This window comes from Orbicella franksi, chromosome 2, assembly GCF_964199315.1.
Source record: "Orbicella franksi chromosome 2, jaOrbFran1.1, whole genome shotgun sequence".
In the NCBI taxonomy this organism is placed as follows: domain Eukaryota; kingdom Metazoa; phylum Cnidaria; class Anthozoa; order Scleractinia; family Merulinidae; genus Orbicella; species Orbicella franksi.
In genome coordinates this window covers 29,817,624-29,832,623 of record NC_138146.1, presented here as the reverse complement: position 1 = coordinate 29,832,623, position 15,000 = coordinate 29,817,624, and the positions used below count along the sequence as shown (strand labels likewise).

At 38.0% G+C, this 15,000-nt stretch overlaps 2 protein-coding genes across 2 annotated transcripts; one reads left to right on the top strand and one right to left on the bottom strand.

The window, feature by feature from the left end:
- Positions 1–1,047: 1,047 nt before the first annotated feature.
- Positions 1,048–3,456, top strand: LOC145479172 (uncharacterized). Its single transcript, XM_081457448.1, has one exon. It carries the CDS (start codon positions 1,961–1,963, stop codon positions 3,176–3,178), a length of 1,218 nt encoding a protein of 405 aa, XP_081313574.1. The 5' UTR covers positions 1,048–1,960; the 3' UTR covers positions 3,179–3,456.
- A 95-nt stretch (positions 3,457–3,551) lies between these two features.
- LOC145479177 (uncharacterized) lies at positions 3,552–14,381 on the bottom strand. The gene is made up of 6 exons (XM_081457455.1): positions 13,375–14,381; positions 10,586–10,682; positions 10,044–10,145; positions 8,234–8,330; positions 7,030–7,097; positions 3,552–4,897 (listed from the first exon to the last, which is right to left on the bottom strand). The coding sequence occupies exons 1-6, from the start codon at positions 13,521–13,523 to the stop codon at positions 4,751–4,753; spliced, it is 660 nt and encodes a 219-aa protein (XP_081313581.1). The 5' UTR covers positions 13,524–14,381; the 3' UTR covers positions 3,552–4,750.
- Positions 14,382–15,000: the final 619 nt, after the last annotated feature.

Here is a 15,000-nt window from a genome sequence, read left to right as displayed (position 1 = left end):
AGAGGATGCAATCATCTGCAAAGAGGCGTAGACGTGACTTTACAGAAGAAGAGATGTCATTTATATATAGTAAAAATAATACAGGGCCCAAAATTGAGCCTTGCGGGACCCCGGAGAGCACTGGTTTGGAAGAAGACTGAATGCCATTTACTGAGACTGATTGGGTGCGGTTTGACAGAAAAGCTTTAATCCACATAAGCATGTTCCCACGAATACCATAGTAGTCGAGCTTCATTAGAAGTCTTTGGTGGGGGACAGAATCAAATGCTTTAGAGAAATCAAGCAGTATGACGTCGGTTTGGCTGCAAGTGTTGATTGACTTGGCCCAATCGTGTATAGCTGATATCAGTTGAGTTTCACAAGAAAACCACTGTCTGAAACCATGTTGCTCGTTGATCAAAATGTTGTTACTAGATAAGTGTTTGGCCATATGGCTAAGAACAATGTGTTCCATTACTTTACAGCAGATAGAAGTCAGCGAAATTGGGCGATAGTTGGATGGATCTGATTTGTTTACTTTCTTAAAGACTGCAGTAATGAGGGCTTTGGACCAATCTGATGGGACGACATTAAGATCAAATGATTGTTGAAAGATGAAAGCGAGCCACGTAGAGGCTGTTTGTGAGATCTCTTTGAGTACTCTTGCAGACAGCTTAATTGAAACGGTTCGGTTGACCGACGGTTCAACAATCCCTTTAACTCAACCGAAAATAGTTTTTCCTATCAGAATCAACCAACCTTGGTACCATTAAACTAAAACTTATTCCCAATAGGGCACGGCATAACATTCCTAACATTTACCATTTTTACCAAGTAAAAAAGTTTTGAAACGTGTACTAGAGCAAACCAAAGGCTCAATTTCACAATTTCTGCATCCCAAACTGGCTCGGTGGGATATGAGGGACTGATAGCATAGCTTGTCTCCAGAGGACACGATCCTTTTAGTCATGCGACCAGCACCACAAATCGCAACCTCTGCCCGACCATACTCGTTCCGAGAGGCCGCGCTCATTTTAGTCAGCAACAAAACTCGGATAAATTCGCGACCTCTGGCAACCTCTATCCGGACCCGAAAACTGAGCATGCGTAGAGTAGTCACTTCGCATTCTCAGCCAATCAGGTTTGTCGACAGATCTGACGGAGAGTCCGAGAATCGCGGGCTACTGGTGTTAAAGCGCGGCCCCTGGGGACGAGAATGGAAAAAAAGCTGATTACATCCACCATATCCGCATTAATTAAAATCGTCTCAACCCTAACCTATGATCAGGCGTTCTGTTTAATTTTTCGCCGAATAAAGAACGCCTGGTCTCAGGATATCTCAACCCCCAAAATGGAAATACGACTTATCTGCCATAATCCCAAGACGTTTACAGTATGACATTATTGAGACTGATCTTGGAAGTCCCTCGCTCAAAAGTTATAATTTGGCACTCTTGGCTGCTCTCTTTAGCAGGTCTCAGCTACGCCAGACGAGCACATGGGACGCTTCGTTTGATTCTGTAAACAAACGAATTCCTTTCTCTGTTTTAGGAAGAATGTTTGTGACCCCATGCGACAAAAAGACACTGTAACAAAACGTCACCGGGTCTCGTCCTCAAAAGAAACTTTGTTTATTTCTTATTCGGGAATGTGCTAAGTGTCTTATTAACCTGCTCACTGTGACAAATTCGTTTATACCGGGTTTATACCGCGGGGCTGATTTGACAACAAGTGTTAACTCATAATAAATGCATGATGGAAACTTAACTGGTCTTCGCCTGTCTTTCATATTGGATACTCTACGATGATTTCTTCCTTTGAAAAATGAAACGATAAATGATGATTTTGAGAACTACCAGTCTCAATGTTTCGAATTCAGTTGACTGCTACAGAGATCTACAGGTGGCATTGACGTAGTTAAGGTGTCACGTTACCGCGAGGAAACACAAGTTTGAAGATTTCGCTACTTGACGGCTAACGTATGGACGGGAAAACGACTTCCAGTGTTATCGCGCTTTGGTTAATGTGCCTTATTCTGGCCGCAGAAGCACAAAAGAATGGATTTAGAGGAGGCTCAAAATCGTACGAAATTCACGTCGAGGCGAACAGTATAGGAACTAATCTCCACTACAAACTGCCCGAGTCTAAGGTGAAGGCCGCTTCTAAACAGGACTGGCAGGTGGACAACGATAACGCAGAGATGCTGGCGATGAACAGCCCTGTTTTGGCTACGGTCAATGTTAAACACCCAAAGTTTAGCATGAAAGGACAGTGGCCCGAGTATAAGACAAGCTTTAAGCTTCCGAAAGACGTTAGCGTAGCTTCAAAGAGAACGGATTTTTCCAAGTTTAATCACGGCACGCACAAGAAAGCAGAGAAGAAGTCGGATCAACCCGACGCAGACCTTTCTGGTAGTGGACAAGCCTCCCCGACGAGACATCAGACGAGACAGCCCTCGGGTTCTGGGGGTTTGCTCACAAAATTGGCAGAAGGATTGTTTAAGGGAAGAAAACCGCGAAAGAAACTGCAACAAGAGAATGGTATAGACATGTCAAAAATAACTAAGCTTCTCCTTCCAATCGCTGGATTAAAGAATGTTGATCTGAACAATTCTCACGTCAGTGATGCCATGAAGGGAGTCATCAAACACGCAAGGAAAGTTGTTGATGAAGCCAAGACCGTTCTTAATGACGCGGCAAATTTTGTAACAACGGTAAGGAAGCTTGTTAAAGTCAGTAAAGATCACCCCAAAATGCACAGAAAAGTCGCCAAGGCCAGCTCAGTTGCTAAGGAAAAGTCTGCCACAAGCCAGACTGACTCCAATAGTTTTTCCACCCACGCTTCGAAAAACTCATCATCCTCATCTCGAGAACGAAGTCAAAAGAACAGTGCGCTGTTTAACGTTGCAGAGAATATCAAACAAAGTGATTTCAAAGGTCGGCAGAGAAGTTTGCAACGAAACTTTGACGCGCACAAACACAACATAAAGGCCAAACACTCGGGCAGTCAAGAAAATAATGAGAAAGTAAGAACAGGAGCGAGTGAGAAAGGTGTCCAAAAACGTTCAAACCTTGATTCTCCCGATAGCATGAAAAGGAACAAAAGAAATTCGCGTGTTCATCGGAGAGGGCTCGCCGAAACATTGGAAAGCATTCTATCTACTATCAACGGACTTAAAGGGCTGTCCAAGTACCATTAAAGTCAACGAAGCGACAGACTTCTCGTAAAAGATAAAAATTAGGTTTACCTCGGTCGAAACACGCGCGTACTGCGAGTAACTGCGTATAGAGGGCTTGTACTTTCATCATCTTCTTTCCTTTGATATAGGGTTTAAGGTATTCATTTTATAATCAGGAAGCGCTATATTTTTTTAAACTAGAACAACCCTGGTAGCCCCTCAAGGTATTCGGTATCCTTAACTTTTTAAAGGATCGCTACTGCTTTTGCAATATAACTGATATTGAAATGCGTTCTCAAAACAACTGCACACATTGCAGACCTACTCATAGCCAAAAATACCCAAGAACCATAGGTACGCAACGCGTGCAAAGCTTACAGAATCAAATGGACACTGAAGCATTTCATGTTTTATTACAGGTAACCCAAGTTATTCACAACTGTAACTATTAGTTAAACAATATCTAGACATCGGGCTTAGAAATTAATCATACAATCAATACAAAAATTAATCATACAAAAAGATGAACTAAAACTTTTTCGCATGGTAATTCACACTCTGAATGACTTGGGAACCTAAGCTTAACTACATTTACATTGGGGACAAAAGAAAACAAAAATCAAGCATATATATTTCTTTGCCCATTAACAAATTAGTTTACAATGATTCAAACTAGCTGATAACAAGTTTACCAGTGTAAAATTCAATCTAAATTTAATTAATCTAATACTACATAATCTAATTTAATATCAATTTATATCTTCTATGTACTTATATATGAATCTATTGCCAGCCTAATCTCACCAATGACAGACAATAGTTTTTACCAGTGGCACAACAGTGGCTAATAGTAATCAATAGCTCATGCACACCTTAATTTACAATCACGTTTGAGTGCTATTTCTTTGAGTGCTTTACTGTTAGAACATAATCTACAGAGAAACATTGTATGGATCAGAAACCTAAAGTGCCAGTTGTCTCTTTTCTTCTGGACTGAAACCACGTTTGACTTTAATGTAAAGTGTTTGAAACAATACTTGAAAGATGTTGAAAAGATCCTTAATGAAAGATCTTTGCAAGGATCTTCCAAATATCTTGGCAAGATTGTTTAGCAAAATCTTGGAAAATCCTTAAAGATCCTTAAGAAGAAGCAAGAACTGTAAAGATTGTTAAAATTTTTGTAGGATCTGGGCAAGGATCAGTGAGGATCTTGATTACTAACCTGCATAAGGTCAATGAAGATATTCGGGCATTCCTGAAGATCCTTGAAAGATTGACACCAGCCAGATGTAGTTCAAGCATAAGCAAGAATAACTTTTAAGAAGCAAAAGAATGTACAGCCAGGAAAACAAAAATTAAAAGCAGAAAATTAGATGTTGTCCAAACAAAGCTTTTTTTTTTCAAGAGATCATAACCTAGCTAAATATCTAAATTTGTATACATGTAACTTGACAATTTCTACTAAAAATGTTAATTTCTGAAGTTTTACTGAGGGAACTCTTCAGAGCAGCCAAAGTTAAGCATAGGATGTGAACTGCATATCATTGCTGCAGGAATGGATTTGACTCAGGTTTGAGCAATTTCAATACTGTGTTAAAGCTTTCCCTCAAGACCCAAGACAACCAACACAATTGCAGCAATTATGACAATCAGAACAAACAATAAAATTAGGCACATCTTCTTGTCTTGCCACCACATTCTTTGGCGTAATCTTGTGGACTGTCTGTGAAACACCTGGGACTGAATAAATAATATAATTATAAAAGAACAAATTAACAATTAAAACCACCCGCAATCATCCATAACCAGATCACATAAAGCCTGTACTTCACTATTCCAATCATGATAAAACCCATTTAATCATCATCATCATCATCATCAGTTCTCAAGGCACCAGTAGGCGCATAAGGCTGTAAACCCATTTAATGCCACTTCATTTATTACAAACTGATCACAACTTTTCAGTCTGGTTAAGATCTGCCGTCTTTGATATCTCCAATGTTCATGATAATTTACGTCTAGTCTCTGGTACCTGAAATGATTTATGCCCTTTATGTCCTGAAAATTGCTCTTACAGCACTTGCCAAATACCACATTGCCCCTTGACAAAGGCGCAATACTTTTCTGATCTAAGCTTTCATATCAATTTGACTCTGTCTTTGATGAATTTAGGACTTTCGCAGGGGGTTAACATGACAGGTGTAAGACTTCTTACTGACAAATTTCAAATTATCAGCTTTGCCCCAATCCCATTATTCACAGGTGTCTTTATGATTAATTTAAACCCAAGACCTACGCAAAAAAGTTGACATGACTAGTACTAGACTTCCAGCATTGTCCCAAACCCATCCCTCAACTCCCCTCTCCCCTCTACCCCCCTCCACCCTACACCCACAAACAAACACACCTGAAAGATTTGTTGATGAGATCAAACCAAACCCAAAGGAAACCTTGTTGAGTGAATACTACTGCAGCAACCCTTTCACTTCCAAAATTGCAAAGTTTAAAAATAAAACATTTCATTTTACAACATAATTAACCAAAAGTAGCACCATCTGGAACAAGTAAGGGTGGCAAAGGGTTTATGAATGATGCAATAAGGGTGTAAATTTAGTGGGTGATGTACGAAAAGCAACTAAAAGAAATACATGATGCATAAATGTATGAAAAAAGCTGATCTTTACTGAAGGTAAAAGACTATAAGGAGGGGGGTGAATAGGTTTTCTGATCGACAGATTTGGCCTTAAAAACACACAGATTGTGATTTTTGCCGTAAATCAAGCAGATTCGCAGATTTTGAAAACACAGTGGATTGTGGATCAGCTGTGAATTTTGGCACACATTCCAGATTGTGCCTGTCTTGATGTTCGGATCTTGGATCTAAACGAAATTTGGATCATAGATCTTTCTTCAGCCTTAGTCGGTATGTTAATGACTTCATCCATGGCAAATTATTTCTTTTTGTGAATGAAGCTTATTTAAACTCAGGTGTGAGACTGTTATTGGAATTGCACTTTGTCATAGTCATTAAGCATGTTGTCTTCTTTACTATTTGTGCCAAATTAACAGTGGCATTCACATTTACCTTTGAACCTTTACACTTCTGTTTCTGGATGTGGTTGTGGTTTCAGATTTGAACAAAAATATTGGCGGATCAATGGATTTGGTGACAAAAATGCACAGGTCAGTGGATTTGCATACCCCTATTCACCCCCCTCTATAAGTGGTGTCACAAATTTTGTTTCAATTCATGTGCGAAACAAGATCACAACCTCCCTTTGCTACCCATTTCTAATGAAAATAATACATACATTCAATTTGTTGACTGACTAGAAACATGAGTTTCTAGAACAATAAAAGACCCCTGATAGTAGAACATCCTTAAAGAAATTCACTGTCTTGCACAGTAATGTACAAGTTTAAGATGGACTCTGCTAAAAGTTTGAGCAATAAGTGCAAAAGTTATTTAAGTAATAAAAATCTAAACACAGCAAGGTAACTCTTTGAATACTATTTACATGTAAAACATCTTAATTAAATTCATTTCTCTAAGTAACCTGGCGATTAAATTCCTACATGTAAGCATTCACAAGAAAGTTAATGTCAAACCTCGTAAAAATGCTTAAAGCGTGTGTTATTGTGTTTTGAACCGACACAAAACATCCGTTTTTCTTAAAATATGGGTGACTTCAAATTCAATTTTCTCTCACGGGGTCAGCTTGAGAGCTCAAGTCTTGATAAGTTCTTCTCAACCGTATTCAAAATACTACCATGCTATGAGGGTTTCCTGGTAACTTTATTTTTGCCCTTATTGCTCAAATGTTCAGCGAAGACCATCTTAATATTTATAATTATGTAACTAATAAACTTACACTATGATCCAATTCTTCTGCCTTCCCCACAAGAACATCAATCCTCTCACCTCTTTCAAGTACTTTTTCTACAGTAGATAAACAAAGGAAAATACTTCATCTCTTATATAAAAAAAACAACAACAACAACTTACAGCAATAACAAAATAATTGTGATGAAAATATCCTGTCACAGTAAAAACCCGCACATAAGAACCCAGTGATTTAAGAACCTACAGGCTGAAATTTGGCATTTAAATACTCAGAAATATAAGAACTTGTTCAGCACGGCAAAGAAAAATGGGTTCTTATACCAAAAAAAATAATTCCAATTTAGATGGTCTAAATTCTGGATTTTAATTGTGTGAAGAATTTCTGACAAAAAGTTATTGAGTATAATATTTTTGTTTTGATTTACTTTTTTAATTTTCACTTAGGAAATAATCATGTTTTCCATAAAGCTACTAGTGCAATATATATGATCTGAAAATTGAGAAGGTATTAAGAACCTAATCAGCCTGAATTGTGAAAAACTACCCTAAAATACAAGCTAGAACCTGTTCAGCCTGACCTCAAAAATTCTAGGTTCTTATATGCAGGTTTTTACGGTATTACACTGTAATTGATGGAAAACATATGTTATCATAATCATAGTTTCGGAGATTGAAACAAAAAAACTTGGCATGCTCGACATGAATATCATATAATTTTATCATGTAATTTCAGGCTTTTAGCCAGAAAAAGAGGGCATCCACAATGTCCTATAGCATCTGCTCAAATGAACAATTTGTAAAGCAACATGTGAAAAATAAAACAATCCTAAAAATTAAATTAATTAAAAAGTGGGCATCCACAGGCTACTTGGACATCCATGCATCTAGCTAAAAGCCTGAGTGTGTAATTTCACCCAGCAAGCACTTTGTCCAGATCATCCTTTCAAATAAGATGCTTGGAAAAGAAAAAAGGGACTACAACGTACTGTCAGAGGAATCTTGCTGAAATTGGCTTCTAAATTTGAATAAAAGTCAAGCTTGTCTTTTCTCTATCTATACTAGCTCACTGCTAGACCTAAATTTGGTCTAGTTTACCTTTGTAATCAAAACTCTAATAGGAATTACAGGACAAAGGAATTTTAGAAAATTTGTGATTTTGTATAGTGAAGTCATGTTAGAATTTTGATACATTTTGAAAATGGACTATCTAGTACCATGCAGTCACAGCATACCTATGTTTTGAGTCATGACATCTTTCACTTCATTCACCTCTCGTCGAACTTTTGAGATCTGATCTGTATCATCATGGCCAGGATCAGAGAACAAAGACTGGTGAGGTAATAATGCAATAAATAAATATATATAAGTAGACTAGTTTAAACAGACATGCCCTGTAAGGACCAACCATTTTAAAATACACGTTGGTTGGGGTGGTCAAGTTCTTTTTTGCATTTTAACTATTATGTTTTAATCCATCATATAACATGAGTGGAACAGTTCATCAAATGAATGTAGTTGTATTCATGATTGAAAAATGTTACTCTGGTTTAAAACAAATGTAAAAATGTTAGTAACAATTTTTATCTGTAAAAGTCCCAACATTTCGGCTAAAACTTCAGCCTTCATCAGGGGAAAGTGACAAGGAATTTGTAAAAAGGCACGTTCTTATACTATGCAAATCGGCAAATTGGAGCTAATTATGTTCTGTCCCTTAGGGCTAAATTTAAAAATTCGTACTGCAAATGCATGCAATCATCACGGTTCAGCGGATTCCTGCAAGTGTTAATTTCCCATGCTTCTAAAATACGTCTGTTGCGCCAATTTGTGCTTGTACGTAAAATCTTTGAAGATTCCCAGGAGATGGTGTGGCCAGAGTGTAAACAATGTTCCGCTAAAGCTGACTTGTGCGAGTGTTTGTTTACAACCGCTTTTTGATGTTCTTTGAGCCGGGTGGAAAATTTTTGTTTCATTTCCCTGATGTAGCTTTTGTCACAACCTTGACAGGGAATTGAATAAATTGTGCCACGAGTCTGATCTTTCGGGACTGGGTCTTTTGGTTTGGGAAATAAATTGCCGATGGTATGGTGTGGTTTTAAAGCAATTTTGATATTGTAATTGCTTTGGATTCGCTTAATCAGTTCCATAGTGCTCTTGACATATGCCCTTGACGAACGCTTGCAACTGCACTGGATAACAAAAAAGGTTTCTGCATTTTACCATATGTCAATGATGATGATGACATGCATTTGCCGCACAAATTTTTAAATTTAGCTCTAAGGGACAGGACATAATTAGCTCCGATTTGCCAATTTGCATAGTATAAGAATGTGCCTTTTTACAAATTCCTTGTCACTTTCCCCTGATGAAGGCTGAGGTTTTAGCCGAAACGTTGGGACTTTTACAGATAAAAATTGTTACTAACATTTTTACATTTGTTTTAAACCAGAGTAACGTTTTTCAATCATGAATCAATCACCTGGTTACAAAACCATTTTTAAAATGTAGTTGTAGTTCAATAATCCTTTTGACCAACATGAGAGAAGTTAGTCTCAACCAACCCAGCCAAGTGATCAATGGATTTAACAAGACTGGCTACTCCAACAGACAAGACCTAACACTACAGTTATCAAATTAAGTTCCAACCGAAAAAAGTTGGAAAACATAACAAACATCAAGGAACAAAAGAAAAAATAAGCTATCACTGACACTTCTCATAACTTTACTCTTGACCTTTGATATTTTATTAACGGAAATATGAAATACTATACAGAGTGTCTTTTTCTGATATTGCCTTTTTTGGTAAAATATTTGGCAAAATATTTGACAAAATGTTGATTGTGTGTTGTTCTTATGTTGGCTCAGAGTTTTTGCTGTTGTCTACATGTATATTTGTGAAGACACATAAAATTATAATACTTTTGTACAACCTTAGGAAAGAATGCTATGGATTACAAGAGAATAAGTTGGGTGAAGACTAATGATTCTGCAATCTTCTGTTTTCACAAAAAGTCTGCCATTCACCCTTAATTAAAGACCCCTCACCATTTGACTGGCCAGTACTTGTCCAAAATCTCTCCTGAATTCATTTGCATGAGCTGCTCTTGCCCTTTGTTTCAGAGAGCTGTTCACAAATCTGCGTTTGATCTGTATGCAGAGTTTAGTTGAAAGATAAATAGGACATATATGATTAACAAATTTCTCTTAGTTACCTCTGAGGTCTGTTCAACTTCTTGTTCACTAATCTTGGTGACATCCCCTCTGCCCCCCCCCCCCCAAAAAAAAACATTTATTGAGTTATAGTTTTAAAATTTTTAACTACCAGCTAGTCACCATACTACCACAACTCTGGCCTTGAGGCTGGAGTCAAATTAAAGTGACTCCTTCTAAGAATGGTTAGGAGTCACAGATAAATTTTTGATGTAAAAGATACCAAATTTGAAATATTTGTCAGTAAACCCTGAGATATAAACTAATCAAATAAAGCTGAGTATACCATAAGTTACATTGTACACCTGTCAGCTCTACATCTATCAAACAAAATTTGCAAAGTATTCTGTAAATCAAGAATTGGCATTACAGTGTACCTCCTCTAAAAATGCATATGGCTGTCTCTTTCCAAATTCCTCATCAGCCATGCAAAGGTAAATTATTCCATCATCTACTATTACATGGAAGTGGTAACTTGAAAACAAAACAAAATAAAACAAATTTAGCCTCAGGATTGAGTCTTTCTCTGAGTAAGGGGAGGATAAAAATTCTCACAAAAACCCTTGATGTCTAACTAGTTTAATTTGGTGTTTCATAAATGAGAACATTTCCATTTGTTTGGCACACTCCCTAAGATGGAAGGTTTCTAAACAGTTACCTTTTGAAAAAGGAAAAGAGGGAGAGAGAAGATCCCTGATACAGATAATCCACACTGAAAATGTTCCTAAATTCATCCACAAGTCTTCCATTAATATCAATCTTTGTGAAAATAAAAAAATTTATTAAATCCATTTTGAAATCACTGGTTATCCTTGCAATCTGATTGGCTCTCAGTAGTGCAATTTATTCACGAATCGCACTATTTTTTGCTCCAAATCGCATCTCTTTCTCAGCCAATGAGAATGGGACAGTAAAACAAAACAACCAATCAGATTTCAAGAGTAGTTTAAAGTAATCAATAAAATTTCAGGAAAATGAAAGGCAAAAGGCCATTGTGTGGAGAATTTTGCAACTAGTATTGCCAAAACTTTGTTGTTATAGTAGTTTTTTCCAAAAAATTGACAAATTTAATTAATTACAGTTTCTGAATGACGATTATGAGCTCCTTCAGGCTGAAGACCTACTTTAATGGAAGTTTCCAACTTTCAGTGTCCATTTTGATGAATATTTTGGCAATTTTTCTTCAACATCTGCTCAAGATATGTATGATAACAAGTCCAGTAAAACATAAACAAACGAAAACCACACAACAACAAATTCAGAGCCATCTCAAGAAGGTAGATGTTTCCAAGTTTCCAGTAGTTTCAAACGAAGCAACAAAAGAGCTCAACTCTGTTGCTGTGAATAAACATAGTCAAAATATGCCACACTGCACAAAAAAGTGAATGAATGAACATCTTACAAACCCGTGCCAGTCCCGCCATCTTGGAAATATCTTAAAACAAATGGAGCCGCAAGAACTTGATAAGGTCCTGAGTATTGAGTCCTACGCCGAGGTCACAAAAAGAAACGGAGATGACAATGAGCTGGACTCCCTCAAAATCATTCCATTGAACGGTATTTAAAAGGAAAAAAACGTACTATCCACTGGGCATCGTACACTCGAGGGAGTTTCACAACTCAAAAGAAATCAATCGCAGAATTACACAGGATATGCACCTTTAAATTCCTTCTCCAAAGACAATGAAAAATCTCAGCCTCAACCACAGAAGAAGGGAAGGCCTTCAATAATTGATTCAGGCGACGAGAATTGAACTTCTATCCCTGAAGTACACTATTTTCGTTCTGACTTCAGAACTGCTTGTTTCTTTGTCATGCTCGAATGAGTTTTCGTCACATGACATTGTTTTGCATACTAAATGAGACGTAAAGGCAATTCCGGTTCAGCTTTTTTTAACAAACCAGCTAATGGAACAGTACACCAAAAATCTAAATTTACGGCGATAAAATTGTGCGATTTCAAAATGGATTTAATAAAGTGGCAATTGAACTTCAGGTCGTGCAATTTTGGTCTGAAATCATACTTGTGATTTCAGACCAAATTGCACTCCACTCAGTTCAATTACCATTATAAATTACTCCATCCAAACAAATTTTTCAAAATGGGTTATTCGACTAGAAAAAATCCACACCTCCCCAACAGAAGTTTCTGGAAATTCTCCCGGGAGGGGGTCAAAGGCTATGGAAATCCAGGCAGGAGGGGAGGTTGAGCCTAAAAAAGTCTTCTTCCGGGATCATTTCCAACCAAATGTACAACCCCGAACTTTTAGATGCATGTGTGACTTGTGACACTTGAGTGCTCTCTGAATCTGACAAAAGGTTGAAATTGGCATCCAAAATTCCGCACAGTTCTTTCCCATACCCTATTAGTTGTGGAGAATTTGGAAAAAATACACATCCGGCAAGCATGCTTTTAATCCCCCCGCCAACCAAAAAAAAAAAAAATTTCATGCACACAACTACTGCCGAAATAAAATTTTACACATACTCAGTGAGCTGCAAAATACCTGTCACATGGAGGAAAAAATATCATGGATTCATGGATATCAGTACATAAGAGGGTTAAAAACAAAAAAACACGTCCATACCAACTCACCCTCCCCCTTCAAAATTAAATGGTTCACCCCTAAATTAATTGAAAATACGTCATTGTTTGTCCATGTACAGTGGAACCCCGCCTTACGACCACCCCGTTAATACGACCAGTTTTCCATGGCCCGAAGGTGGTCGTATTGACGGGGTTCCACTGTACGTACTTCCGCCCTACGCTATGAACACGATGTCATTTGTTTACTACAGACTTCTGCGTGAAAAATAATTTGAGTGACGACTAGTTCAAGACCAGACAATTGAGAAATATGGTTAAATTTACTTCTTTTCCATATACAGAAGTCCTTTTAAAACTCTAAAAACTGTGAGCTTCAGTCAATGTTCGATTGCGACAGGAGCTTTAGCTTACTGTAGATCCCTCTCGTATGCGTTTCACGCCACTGGACATGAACGGCAAGCCCGGGCTGCCCTATAAATCCATTCATCTGAATGTTGAATTATCTGATGCTCAGTTCATCACGTTCTCATAGTATATTGAAATTTTAAAGTTATAAGCAAAGTAAATGTTAAATCACTTCTATTAAAAAAATCCTTCCATTTACAAAATTCAGCTTACCTTCCAGAAACATACGTGCATTTTGTATCATCGTCTAAGGGAATTTTTTGCAAAATTGAGCTTGTTATCTGCTGAAAGTTGCCAGTAGATTCTGTGTAGTCGACAAGAACAGTAGTTCCACGAGCTATAAGGCTATATATTATTGACATGACGACCGAAGAAAGGCTTGCGTCGATCAAGGAATAAGCGCGTTTACAAGTACAGCGCAAAACGTAGTTTCCTGTTCATATATGACATCGACAGCTGTCTCCAAACTTGGTATTTCGTTCCATTGTACCCAGTTCCCACATCCTAGGCAGAGTAGAACCTGGATCCCAAACGAGGGTTGGTCAACATCACGTCCCCATCCGTCCCCATAGCCCTTTTCGCTTCTCTTAGCTGGCGAGGCCTTCGCATCGAAGGGGCCTTCGATTTCTCGTGCCAAGGCCTCGCCGGCTAAGAGAAGCGAAAAGGGCTATGGGGACGACACCAACACCGCAAACGACATCAAAAAATGTATTGTGGCCGCTAATGAATCCCGAAAGTAGCTAACCTCCCCCTTCCTCTCCCCCTCCCCAAAAGTAGTAAAACCAAGGTTCAACAATATATATATTTTTCCCATCTGAAGAGAGAGTTAGGTACGGTATCTTGATTTAAGCCCCGGAGGGTACTTCCAGAAAGGTTGGGTGGGGGTGTACAGCCCACTTTCCAAAACCTTTACACTATTTATGACCAAAATCTGTGTTTTCTGCTACCCTATTTACGACCCGGCCAAAAATCCGATACCCTATTTATGACCGTTGCGGCTGACACAGTTGCCCTAAACATAATTTATGAAGGGCTTTTGATGACGGTCTTATTGATAATGATGAAAAAGTAGCGCTTTCTAAGAAACATACCCAATTCAAGATTAGAGTGCTAAAGCCATACCCAATTTATAACCAAATTGGCCATGACCAAAACGGCTGAAAAACCCTACCCTTTGGGGCCGCACATGCCCAGGGGGCAAGTACCTATAGAGCCCATATAACGGAGTACCCCCCCCCCGGGGATTTAAGGTACAACAACGGAAGGTATCACTTATGTCACGAAGGTAACGTAGCGTTTCGTGCTTTGCGCCGTGTTGAAACAGTACTGTACTGTATCATTTTCGGATTAAGGTGGTCTTATACCTAAATTTTTTTTTTTTTTTTGCAAAACAACTCTGTGGAACAGTTTTGGTATCACGTTAAAGGACTTTGCACTCTGACTTCAAAAATGAGCTTTTCCAGCTCACGTGCCATGATAGTTAATGAATAACTAGCTCCTTAGTGTTAAAAAGTGGTGTTCATTATAAACACGATAACGTAATAATGAATGGTTCGAGAAGTATGGAATTAAGTTCATCTTGTCCATAAGCAAGTTGTCCAGGAGACAAACCTCAGAAAACAGTGTTTTGAGGGGGTTTTTCTCGTGAAATGTTGAAAAAGTGTATTAATATTAACTAATATTAACTATATTAACTAAATAACAGGAAAAAATTTCATAAATTGCAAATTTTGGAGGTTTAAGACCTAGATAATTGTGACCTTCATCAATGTTGAAAATTTGACAACATTCGGTTAAAACCCAGTGGAGATATCGTGTGCGAGATATTGATGATCCGTC

What these genes read in the sequence shown, in the direction of transcription:
- LOC145479172 (XM_081457448.1), top strand. Translation starts at nt 1,961, where the DNA reads ATGGACGGGAAAACGACTTCCAGTGTTATCGCGCTTTGGTTAATGTGC.
- LOC145479177 (XM_081457455.1), bottom strand. Translation starts at nt 13,523, where the DNA reads ATGTCAATAATATATAGCCTTATAGCTCGTGGAACTACTGTTCTTGTC. An exon ending in TGCACGTATGTTTCTGGAAG is followed by an intron (nt 10,683 to 13,374) that starts GTAAGCTGAATT and finishes TTTGTTTTCAAG; the next exon opens with TTACCACTTCCATGTAATAG. An exon ending in TGTCATGACTCAAAACATAG is followed by an intron (nt 7,098 to 8,233) that starts GTATGCTGTGAC and finishes TATCTACTGTAG; the next exon opens with AAAAAGTACTTGAAAGAGGT.